The sequence below is a fragment of the Bufo bufo genome, chromosome 1, assembly GCF_905171765.1.
Source record: "Bufo bufo chromosome 1, aBufBuf1.1, whole genome shotgun sequence".
Lineage (NCBI taxonomy): Eukaryota > Metazoa > Chordata > Amphibia > Anura > Bufonidae > Bufo > Bufo bufo.
Window position 1 is genome coordinate 604,174,004 of NC_053389.1, and position 12,833 is coordinate 604,186,836.

The 12,833-nt window shown below is 40.2% G+C and overlaps 1 protein-coding gene across 2 annotated transcripts in view; it reads left to right on the forward strand.

The window, feature by feature from the left end:
- The window catches only part of CHKB (choline kinase beta), a 109,702-nt gene that overhangs the window by 45,342 nt on the left and 51,527 nt on the right, over positions 1-12,833 (forward strand). For both annotated transcript variants that reach the window (XM_040413576.1, XM_040413577.1), the window contains 2 exons: positions 8,731-8,789; positions 10,915-11,002. In XM_040413576.1, the coding sequence (XP_040269510.1) occupies positions 8,731-8,789; positions 10,915-11,002 (147 nt within the window). The remainder of the gene's footprint in view (positions 1-8,730; positions 8,790-10,914; positions 11,003-12,833) is intronic.

Consider the following 12,833-nt stretch of genomic DNA (forward strand, 5'->3'; position numbering starts at 1 on the left):
ATGCTGCAGAAAATCTGCATGTCCATTATATGCTTTTCTAAATAGTCTTTTAGCTTTGACATTGGTGGCCTATTAATAGGACCTTAGTGTCAGATCAGTGCACATCCCACCTCTAGGAAACTCTCCTGTATCCAGATCAGGGCTTCTGAAGCAAAGGGAGAGCAGCTGTACATGCAGTCACCCAATGTTCACCACGGTGAAAGTTCCGAAAATAGCTGAGCTCTGGCTTGGCTATTTCTGTGAGCACCATAGTGGTGAATAGTGAGGTGTCAGTGCTTCAGCGGCTTGCTCTCCATTCACTGCTATGGGACTTCTGAAAATAGCTAAGAGGGCGCACTCGGCTATTTTTGGAAGTCCCATAGCAGTGAAGGGAAAGCAAGCCATGTATGCTCTCCTATCTCCACTTCGGGGTTCCCCTTCTGGAGATAGGAGCAAATGTCAAAGGTCGGATCTACAGATATCTGATATTGATTGCATATCCTAGCAATATGCCATTAGTGTCCCAGGTGGCAGTACCACTTCAAGTCTGTGTTTCTGTCATTGTAGTAATTTTTGACTGGCTACAAAGAAAACCAGCTTGAGGACAGTATTAATAACCCCTGTCATCTTGACTGGCAGCATGTTGAACCTAGCATCTGCATGCATGGGAGCCTGCTGTCATCCTGAGATTTGTGCCATGAGGGATTGCAGAATGAACAGGGATACCCGTATGGTATTGTGGGGACTGTAGGCATCATTGGCAGGTTATGCAGTGACCACATATAGAGTACTTTTTAGCCAGACCTGTAGGGGAACATAGGCATTGCTTTCAAAGCCTACTACCTTCTCCAAACACTGTAGTCATGGACAATATATTATGAGTTCAGCAGTCACTTGCTCAGCCCTGCCCAGGCCAACCCCTGGCCTTTTGTTGGGGTCTCCTTATTAGCTAGGAAAAAGATCCTCTTCCATGAGTGGATCTAACACTTTGCATGGTCACCTGCTGATTTCAATGAGCTCTGCATTTCAAACTCTGCAGGGGAAAGGGGTAGCTGCCAAATCTCCTCGAACCAGCATTTAGAAAGGGGAGATTTTAGGAACCCTACACCCACCCACTACAATACTGTAGATCTCTGGGTTTTAATGACTGCTTAAAATGGAGTAAAATAATAATGCTCTTCACCACTCCTCTGCCGACGCTTCCCCAGTATCCTGCTGGTCTCTCCTATTACTGCACGACACATGACCACTGCTGCCAATCACTGTCTGCAGCAGTGGTGTTGAAACATCACCATTACAGGCAGCAGTCATGTGTCATGTTGGCCCATCATTGGATGCGGAAGAACAGAGACCAGCGAGGGATCGGATGAAATGTCTGCAGCAGAACTGCAGGGGAGTGGTGAGTGTTTGTAAGGCCGTATGCAAACGATCACGTGCAGTTCAGGAAACATGCCCTTGTCATCATGTGAGTACAGTGCAATAGATCCATGGTTAGATAGGAGCTCACTTCGTCATAAATCACTGATGCAGTGAGTTCTGGTTAGAGGAGCCAACTTCAGTCTAAGAGATGTGGCCGTCAAACAGGCCATGCTACCCGAATTGACCCGGTCGTGTGCATGGAGCCCGAGGTGTCATGGGGTTGGACAGCCCCTTTAAAGAGGCGTTCATATAACTACACTGTGTAATGACAATGTATGCAATATTCCTATTTGCTTTGTGCATCAATTCCTGATGGTTTACAGCATCTCTCCTCGTAGTCTTTGAAGAGGAACTTTTGATTACTTCTAGAGGATGAACATTAAACCTGCACTGAGGCGCACGGTTCTTTACAAGGCCGGGTTCGCACATCACATAAATATTACACTGTTAAACCAGCCTACAAATCTGCACTGAAATCCACATGTTAATACAGCTGTGGATTGCATTTGTGGCGTGTGAAGTCTGGAGTGAACGTCCGTGGCATTTCTGTAGCAGATGGGGCATGTTGTGGATTTGAAAATCTGCTGCTATTTCTACATCATTATAGAAAAAATGACTGGGCACACCTAGGATATTTAGTAGCTGGTGTTTATTGTTACTCAAATATAAAATATGGATCCAATAGGGGGATGTACAACATATAGTTTAATGGTGTGTACTTAAATAGTTAAAACGTTACCTATAGATAAAACAATATTCAAGGCAGATATTCTGTGTATTCTGCGGTCGAGGTGCTGCTGATTTGGTTACCCAATAGTGGTATTGTGACCCAACAGCCTCATCTCAGACGCATCATGAACAGAAATACTGAATAGAAAAAATGTGACAATGAATAGACAGCATAACACAATATTAATAGAGCTTATTAGGTGAAAAAAGTAAAAAATGTATAAACGCCGAATGATGTAAAGAGTTGTCCTCAAGAAATCCGAATATAGTCAAGTCCCACTAATATAGGTAGCCAATTTGGAGTAAAAGATAATACTGTACAGTAAATTGGCGGTGCTCAGATGCAATGATACTTTGCTCCGTCACTGACTCAGCGGCGTCCCGCTTTCAGTCAGAAAAGGAATCCAGCAATAAGTAGTAGTTAGTGAAGGAACGCTCTTACCAAGGTTGGAGGGATCTCACAGGTCAGAGAAACCTCTGCCGTCTGTCGGAACTTTGAATCCCGATTTTCTTGTTGCGGCCAGGTAAAAACCCGTAATGGGTAGTATGAATCACCTGTTGGCAGTTGGATTTTCTGCACGAGGTCCCGCTTGTTGAGATCTGGATGGGATGTCCCAGCTTTTCGGGCAAAAGTTTCAGACCGGCTTTATTTCGTAAGGCGGCTCGGAGTTGTTCCTTAATAAGTTCAATGCGGTGCACTCGCATAGAGTTGGGGGGTCAGACCAGACGCGTTTCGGGGCTAGAGTGTCCCCTTCCTCAGTGGCTTATCTGACCTCCCCAAAAGACCCTTCTTTTATACTCAGCAAAGGAGTCAAAAACCCGGTTCGGATTTTGGTTCCGGAAGTCCTGTGAAGGGCGTTATCCAATCAGGAAATATTTCCATTATCACTGTGGTATAGCGGATTTTCGTATTTTATTTCTTTAACATTGGTGTGTGTCCACATATCTAAACTCATTTATAACTTGTGGGATTGTTATGTTAGGTGAATGGCAATAACTTTGTGCCGCTGCGATTCCCCTGTGCTTTTGTAAAACGTCCGAGCAGTAGCATAGTGACCATTGTAAACATAGATAGATAATAAATCATGTATGAACAACATTTTAAAAGTGGTATCAACATTTGTATATGTGTTCAATCAATCAATTTACTAAAGAATAATGCAAAACGAAAAGGTTAAAAAACGAAAATAGAGGATTCCTAGTCAAATAAATGTTAGAGGAACATATATACTACGAGGCCATCAGTATATATATTGGTATGATAAACAGATTATATATCTATATACCTATAGCCTCTATGTATAAATATTTAATATCACTTATTAGTTCATTAATTTATATGAAGTCTTCTCTAAAATTTCAAAAAGTGAACAATCTATATATTTGATGATGGACAAAAATTTGTATAAAGTAGTAAAAACATGTATAAATATTTGGTTCATTTTTACAATATATTTTTTTGAAAAATGTGTTTTTGTTCATTCTCAACGTATATTTTTATATATAAAACCATCAATGTGTATTTCTAAAAGGCAAAAATTTGTATTTCTAAAAGGCAAAAATTTGTATGTATGGATCATAAATATGATAAAAAAAATATAATGTTAAAAATGTTAAAAATATATAAATATCTGTTTATAAAATTTAATGATGATCTCATAAATTCCCACACAAATAGTAAAAGTTCATAAATATTCACAAAAAGATAAATATATAACAACTATTTTTGATTATTTTTAGTAAAATATTTTTGATTCTTTATAAAAGAATTTTTTTTCTCAAAGAAAATTCAATTGAATACCATGCTCAGTCAGTCGATGTTGTGAGATAAGGGACTGCCGTCGAGGGGGAGCCAGCCGGGGCAAAAAGCTACTCGGCATAGCTCACCCTCAAAGACAGGCCCCAACCCATATTTATAAAAAGCCAAAAATTTCATACTCTGCATTTAAACCATCAGGGATCATAGTTTCCATCTCAAAAATTCTCTGTGTCTCTAATCTTGACATTTTGCTGATGTGATTCCCTTTTCTCCAGCTTTTTGGTACCTTATCTATTGCTGCAAATTTTAGATTGGATGGGTCACTATTATGGGCAATTTTAAAATGTTTAGAAAGTGAATGAGTTTCTACGCCCTTTTTAATATTTGATATGTGTTCAGAAAGGCGTTTTTTAAGGGTTCTTTTGGTCCTGCCTATGTATTGGCGTTTACATGGACATTCTATCATATAGATAACATTTTCCGTACTACAGGTTAAAAATTCCTTTATAATGTGTTTATGTCCATTGGTGGTTGCAGTTATTTCTTTAGTTTGTTTTGTAAATGATGTTAGTTTGCAATTGCCACATTGGCCACACCTGAAAAAGCCTTTTAGATCCATCCATTTTTGTATTGATGGGATATTTTTTTGTTGTTCATCCTCCTTGACTGTGGGGGCTATCTTATTGCCTAATGTTGGTGCTTTGGTAAAAACAATCAAGGGTTTTGATGGAATTATTGTACCTATAGTTTTTTCTTTTTTGATAATATCCCAATGTTTGTATATGATGTTTTTTATCTTGCCATGTTCACTACTATATGGTAATATTATTTTTACTTGATTGTCCATATTCTCTTTGCGGTTTTTAGTTTTACCATTAAAAAACTCCTTTCTATCCATTTTTTAGTGACTTTGTCCAATGCCAAATTCAAAATTTCTTCTGGATATTCTTTTTTTAAAAATTCTGACTTCATTTGCTCTGCCTCAATTTGGAACTGGTCCATCATTGTACAATTACGTCTCAATCTTTGGAACTGTCCCTGCGGAATGTTAGTGAGCCAGCTTGGCAGGTGGCAGCTGTTAAATAAGATATAATAGTTATATCTTAAATAGATATATAGTTATATCTTATATCTTATTTAACAGCTGCCACCTGCCAAGCTGGCTCACTAACATTCCGCAGGGACAGTTCCAAAGATTGAGACGTAATTGTACAATGATGGACCAGTTCCAAATTGAGGCAGAGCAAATGAAGTCAGAATTTTTAAAAAAAGAATATCCAGAAGAAATTTTGAATTTGGCATTGGACAAAGTCACTAAAATGGATAGAAAGGAGTTTTTTAATGGTAAAACTAAAAACCGCAAAGAGAATATGGACAATCAAGTAAAAATAATATTACCATATAGTAGTGAACATGGCAAGATAAAAAACATCATATACAAACATTGGGATATTATCAAAAAAGAAAAAACTATAGGTACAATAATTCCATCAAAACCCTTGATTGTTTTTACCAAAGCACCAACATTAGGCAATAAGATAGCCCCCACAGTCAAGGAGGATGAACAACAAAAAAATATCCCATCAATACAAAAATGGATGGATCTAAAAGGCTTTTTCAGGTGTGGCCAATGTGGCAATTGCAAACTAACATCATTTACAAAACAAACTAAAGAAATAACTGCAACCACCAATGGACATAAACACATTATAAAGGAATTTTTAACCTGTAGTACGGAAAATGTTATCTATATGATAGAATGTCCATGTAAACGCCAATACATAGGCAGGACCAAAAGAACCCTTAAAAAACGCCTTTCTGAACACATATCAAATATTAAAAAGGGCGTAGAAACTCATTCACTTTCTAAACATTTTAAAATTGCCCATAATAGTGACCCATCCAATCTAAAATTTGCAGCAATAGATAAGGTACCAAAAAGCTGGAGAAAAGGGAATCACATCAGCAAAATGTCAAGATTAGAGACACAGAGAATTTTTGAGATGGAAACTATGATCCCTGATGGTTTAAATGCAGAGTATGAAATTTTTGGCTTTTTATAAATATGGGTTGGGGCCTGTCTTTGAGGGTGAGCTATGCCGAGTAGCTTTTTGCCCCGGCTGGCTCCCCCTCGACGGCAGTCCCTTATCTCACAACATCGACTGACTGAGCATGGTATTCAATTGAATTTTCTTTGAGAAAAAAAATTCTTTTATAAAGAATCAAAAATATTTTACTAAAAATAATCAAAAATAGTTGTTATATATTTATCTTTTTGTGAATATTTATGAACTTTTACTATTTGTGTGGGAATTTATGAGATCATCATTAAATTTTATAAACAACAGATATTTATATATTTTTAACATTTTTAACATTATATTTTTTTTATCATATTTATGATCCATACATACAAATTTTTGCCTTTTAGAAATACAAATTTTTGCCTTTTAGAAATACACATTGATGGTTTTATATATAAAAATATACGTTGAGAATGAACAAAAACACATTTTTCAAAAAAATATATTGTAAAAATGAACCAAATATTTATACATGTTTTTACTACTTTATACAAATTTTTGTCCATCATCAAATATATAGATTGTTCACTTTTTGAAATTTTAGAGAAGACTTCATATAAATTAATGAACTAATAAGTGATATTAAATATTTATACATAGAGGCTATAGGTATATAGATATATAATCTGTTTATCATACCAATATATATACTGATGGCCTCGTAGTATATATGTTCCTCTAACATTTATTTGACTAGGAATCCTCTATTTTCGTTTTTTAACCTTTTCGTTTTGCATTATTCTTTAGTAAATTGATTGATTGAACACATATACAAATGTTGATACCACTTTTAAAATGTTGTTCATACATGATTTATTATCTATCTATGTTTACAATGGTCACTATGCTACTGCTCGGACGTTTTACAAAAGCACAGGGGAATCGCAGCGGCACAAAGTTATTGCCATTCACCTAACATAACAATCCCACAAGTTATAAATGAGTTTAGATATGTGGACACACACCAATGTTAAAGAAATAAAATACGAAAATCCGCTATACCACAGTGATAATGGAAATATTTCCTGATTGGATAACTCCCTTCACAGGACTTCCGGAACCAAAATCCGAACCGGGTTTTTGACTCCTTTGCTGAGTATAAAAGAAGGGTCTTTTGGGGAGGTCAGATAAGCCACTGAGGAAGGGGACACTCTAGCCCCGAAACGCGTCTGGTCTGACCCCCCAACTCTATGCGAGTGCACCGCATTGAACTTATTAAGGAACAACTCCGAGCCGCCTTACGAAATAAAGCCGGTCTGAAACTTTTGCCCGAAAAGCTGGGACATCCCATCCAGATCTCAACAAGCGGGACCTCGTGCAGAAAATCCAACTGCCAACAGGTGATTCATACTACCCATTACGGGTTTTTACCTGGCCGCAACAAGAAAATCGGGATTCAAAGTTCCGACAGACGGCAGAGGTTTCTCTGACCTGTGAGATCCCTCCAACCTTGGTAAGAGCGTTCCTTCACTAACTACTACTTATTGCTGGATTCCTTTTCTGACTGAAAGCGGGACGCCGCTGAGTCAGTGACGGAGCAAAGTATCATTGCATCTGAGCACCGCCAATTTACTGTACAGTATTATCTTTTACTCCAAATTGGCTACCTATATTAGTGGGACTTGACTATATTCGGATTTCTTGAGGACAACTCTTTACATCATTCGGCGTTTATACATTTTTTACTTTTTTCACCTAATAAGCTCTATTAATATTGTGTTATGCTGTCTATTCATTGTCACATTTTTTCTATTCAGTATTTCTGTTCATGATGCGTCTGAGATGAGGCTGTTGGGTCACAATACCACTATTGGGTAACCAAATCAGCAGCACCTCGACCGCAGAATACACAGAATATCTGCCTTGAATATTGTTTTATCTATAGGTAACGTTTTAACTATTTAAGTACACACCATTAAACTATATGTTGTACATCCCCCTATTGGATCCATATTTTATATTTGAGTAACAATAAACACCAGCTACTAAATATCCTAGGTGTGCCCAGTCATTTTTTCTATATTTCTGTCTTTCTTAGCAGCCAAGACTGTGAGCACCCTGGTTGGCGGTTCAACCACCCTGTGCATCCAACTAATATATTACAATTTATTTCTACATCATGCCTTAATGTGGACTTTGTCAAAACTTCATTCACTCGAACTGTAAAGAATCATGAAGTGGTGTGATCATCCTATGACCAGGAGAGACTTTCATACTGTAGAGGTTATCCTTAAATGGTCCCGTACAATGACTGCAAGCAGATACAGCAAATGCTTTATACGGTATGCTGAAAATTTGAGGGAGTCTGTCACTAAATACCCCTGAATAAAACCAGTGTTTGCCCTTGTCAACTGAATCTAATGGTGTTCGTCCCATCTTGCTCTGTCTCATCATTGCAGAGAAAACAGCATAATAATAATATACAAGTTAGTCTCTGGGTGCAACAAGGGCACTGTTGTTGCACCCAGAGGCTTGTCTCACTCTCCTACAGGCCTCACCCACACCACTTTGACTGACCGGGTCAGACAGTGAAGATGCAATCATGACAGACCCTGAAGTCTGATTCCTCCACCTTCGGCACAGAAGCGCCCGGCCGATGGATTCTGTACTGAGAGACTTTGGGGCCAGTCTTCACTGCCTGGCCCTGTCAGTCAGAGTGATAGGGTTGCTTCTGCAGCATACACCTAGACTTCTGCAGGAATGTGACAGTCCTGCCGCATGTGGATGTACTTGTATGGACTCTGTCTCCTCTCGCTACAGGCTTCTGCTGGAATCTACACCGTCTCCTGTCGTTTTCTGCCACAATGACGTTCAGGAAGGTAGGTGACCGCCTCCTTGTACTAGCAACCTTGTCATTATTCTTTGTGTGAAGGTACAATGCAGTCTCCCAGCAAGTTGTTTGAGTGGATTCTCAGTGTATTTACACGGGCTAGTAACTGGAGCGTGAGAAAGGTGCTATGCCACTTACTCATCATGACATCTGAACCATTATTTCCACATACTTCACATTTGTGTGGTGCACATGCTTGATGCTACAACAATCGGTCAAAGGGCAGGCTGAGCAATAGTTTTCTTTTTTAAATCCATGTTGTGTAGGAAAACTACCATTACCATTTTACTGACTCCTACAGTCTGAAGAAGGGATGGCCAACCGGAGGCTCTCCAGCTGTTGCAAAACTACAACTCCCAGCATGCCCACAGCAGGGCATGGTGGGAGTTGTAGTTTTACAACAGCAGGAGAGCCTCAGGTTAGCCATCCCTTGTCTATAGGATTGTGTTTACTGCTGATTTGAAAGTAGTACTTTGTCTAGTTATATCTTTAAGAAAGTTTAACTACTGTACCATTTATTTTATTTTTTTATCTAGTGTAGGGACAGTGATGGGGAACATTTTTCTAGGATACTTTATTTAGTGAGGTTGTACATTTATATGTGAAAACTTGCCCCAAAATGTCCCTTAGTAGCGCTCTCTAAAGCAGTGTTGATAAGGCACATCTGTCTTCCTAGTACAGTACAGTGCAGGACTTTCGGTGAAGACGGCTAGGCTCCCCGCTGCTGCCCTCACTCCTCCCTCATATACAGTACATCCCTGAACGTTACTATGTGTACAATAAATATACTGTATGTGCTGATATCCCTGCTATTGTGACATTGATCAGTGAGGCCAGCACTGACCGTGGACGATCCTGCTGTATCACCGTTGCACTGAATAACTAACCATGACAGCGGGCAGTAAGCGCTTGCTTTTGAGAATGCAGGGAGAAGCTTTTCTACAGTATACAGTGACAGTTATAGTATATGTAGTATATAACTGTTCCTATATACTGTTTCACAGCTTCTCCCTGGGCAGCATGTTGGCTCGGTTGTCCGACCAAGGATGACATCTGCATGGGGTTTTAGATGTTCTCCCCGTGTTTGCGTGGGTTTCCTCCGGGTACTCTGGTTTCCTCCCATCACTCCTGATAGGGAATTTAGATTGTGAGCCCCATTGGGGACAGTGTGATGCTAATGCATGTAAAGCACTGCAAAATATATCAGCGCTATATAAGTGCGTAAAATAAATAAATTGTCAATAGCGATGACTTACAGCCGGCTGTCACGGTTAGTTATTCAGCACATCGGGTATACCACAGGATCGCCCACGGTCAGTGCTGGCCACACTGATCAGTGTCAAACTAGCAGGGATATCAGCACATGCAGTATATTTACCGTACACAGTGTTCAGGGATGTACTTTACAGTATGTGAGGGCAGCAGCTGTACTAGGAAGACAGACGTGCCTTAGCAACGCTGATTTAAGGAGTGCTGCTAAGGGATGTTTCTGGCCAAGTTTTCTAATCTAAATGTCCATCTTCACTAAATGGGAAACCTTTTTCTAATATACTTTATCACTGTCCCTACACATTGGGAGAAAAGGAAATGGCAGTTACACTATAAATTGTACTAAATTATTAAGCTGGTATGGTGGCTTGTTACCTCCCTTATTATTACCTGTTAATCACTTGTGCTCATAGTTGACTTGGCTGTACAGTACGTTTCAGATTAGTGTCACAAGTCCAAGCATGCCCCATGTGTCGGCTGCCTGGTTTTGTGCCTTATTAAATGCCACTGCTACTTTTTACGCCGCCAGTTTCTAAAAAGTGGATGGGGCCATCGGCCTCGGCACATTTATTCTCATTCACGCCAGAAACTAGCATAAATGCTGACTAAAATCCACGCCGGCTACCAACTGGAGTAGATTTCAGTCTGTCACATGGACTGCCGGAGGATGCGGCCTGTCAGGACCAGCATAGAACACACCGGTCTTGATAAATTGGAGGCCATAGCGTTTTATGGCTGTGACCATAAAGTTCCGTTTTGGTCTCCTCACTCCCAATGATGTTGATGCTTCTGTAAGTGCTGTGAGGAATGTTCTTCCTGCTGACTGGCTTGTCTTTCTCTTGTAGGAAATATCCTGCTTCTGTCATCTCGTTCCTCCGATCCATCTGATAAACTTATGCTCATTGACTTTGAGTACAGCAGCTACAATTACAGGTCAGGCCACATGATATGAGCATGTTTTATCAGACCTTTCATAAGAGGTTGGACAATCCCTATCCATGATCCAATATTGGGCGTAGAAAAGTGATGGAGGCCTCCTCTATTAACTAGGGTGCTAACTGAATACCCGAAACCATGAAAACACATGAGCACACTAAATGGCCAAGCTGGGATAGGTATGGAAACAAGTCTAACTCCTTCATCCAACAGCTATGTGGGCGCTGGAGGAATAACTTGGCATTAACTAATATAGATTCCGTTTCATTTAACGGTTGTCTTGGGGCATACAGGTTCCGTATTGCCCACAGATGTTACAGCTGGACCTGTAGATCCTGAACACTCATAGGATGCTGAATCTAGTGTCCAAGCTGGTCCCATAAATGCTCAAATGGAGATAAATCTGCTGACAAGACAGGACAAGGAAGTGGTTCAATCTGGAGGAGAAATTCCTGGGAAACCTTTGTGTGTGGGCAAACAGTATCCTGCTGAAAAATGCCAGTTGGAAGCCCTGCCATGAGAGAGCACATATGGCCACAGGATGTCCTGCACACATCGATAAGCTGTTAATGTCCTTCATATCACTTCTAGGGGTGACTATCATATGAGATGTCTCCCCATATCTTCACACCAGCAGCTGGGACAGTGTGTCGCTCCACAGCAAAGGCGGGTTTAAAGCACTTGTCACCAAGCCTCCATGCTCAAACCCGACCATCGTCAGATCCCAAACAGAACCTAGATTCGTAGCTAAAGACAATGGCAGTGATTTATCAAACCGGTATAAAGTAGAACTGGCTTAGTTGCCCATAGCAACCAATCAGATTCCTCCTTTCATTTTCCAAAGGAGCTATTAAAAATGAAAAAAGGAATCTGATTCGTTACTTGGTTAATTTCCCTCTGTTAAGCTCCTGGAAATGGCCTGGGCAGAGACAGGGGTGGGTATTGAAGGTGCCACCTGTTTTTGGATAGTGGACCACAAAACAGTGGGAGCTGCTCATGCGGATCAAACGATCCTCTCTACTGGTTGTCTGTTTTGCTGTTTGTGCGTGCCCTCACTTAATCACTGCTACCAACGCCTCCTAATAGCTAGGTCAGAACGGCCTTGATGGCGGCAATTCATCATAACAACCATCCTGCTTCTCTCAGTCCAATTATGTGCCCCCTCTCAAAGTCTGTCAACTGCGCAAAATATCAAGTGCGTCAGTGGAGGCATGTCTAGCAGTCAACGATCACTCTCTAAGCGGTGCACTACCCAAAAGTAGTCTCTGAGAGTCTTTTTACAAGGTAGTGGTAAAGCACCTTTACAGCCTCTTGTGGCAAGACCCAGTGTTTAATCAGACCACACCTGTAATCACTTGCATATCTGCCTGAGCATAACTGCATGCACCACAATCTGACATTTCTATCTGGTTGTGTTTATTTATTTTTATATTTTGTATTTCCTTTGTTTATAGAGTACTTTCACACCTGCATTCGGTGCGGATCTGTCTTGTATCTGCACAGACGGATCCGCACCGATAATGCAAACGCTTGTATCCGTTCAGAACGGATCCGTTTGCATTATTCTTTAAAAAAAAGTAAGTCAAAACGGATCCGTCCTGACTTGCATTGAAAGTCAATGGGGGACGGATCCGTTTTCAATTGCACCATATTGTTAGTGAAAACGGATCCGTCCCTATTGACTTACATTGTAAGTCAGGACAGATCCGTTTGGCTCCGCCTCCAGAGCGGAATGGAGGCTGAACGGATCCTTATCCATTCAGAATGCATTGGGGCTGAACTGATCCGTTTGGGGCCGCTTGTAAGAGCCCTGAAATGGATCTCACAA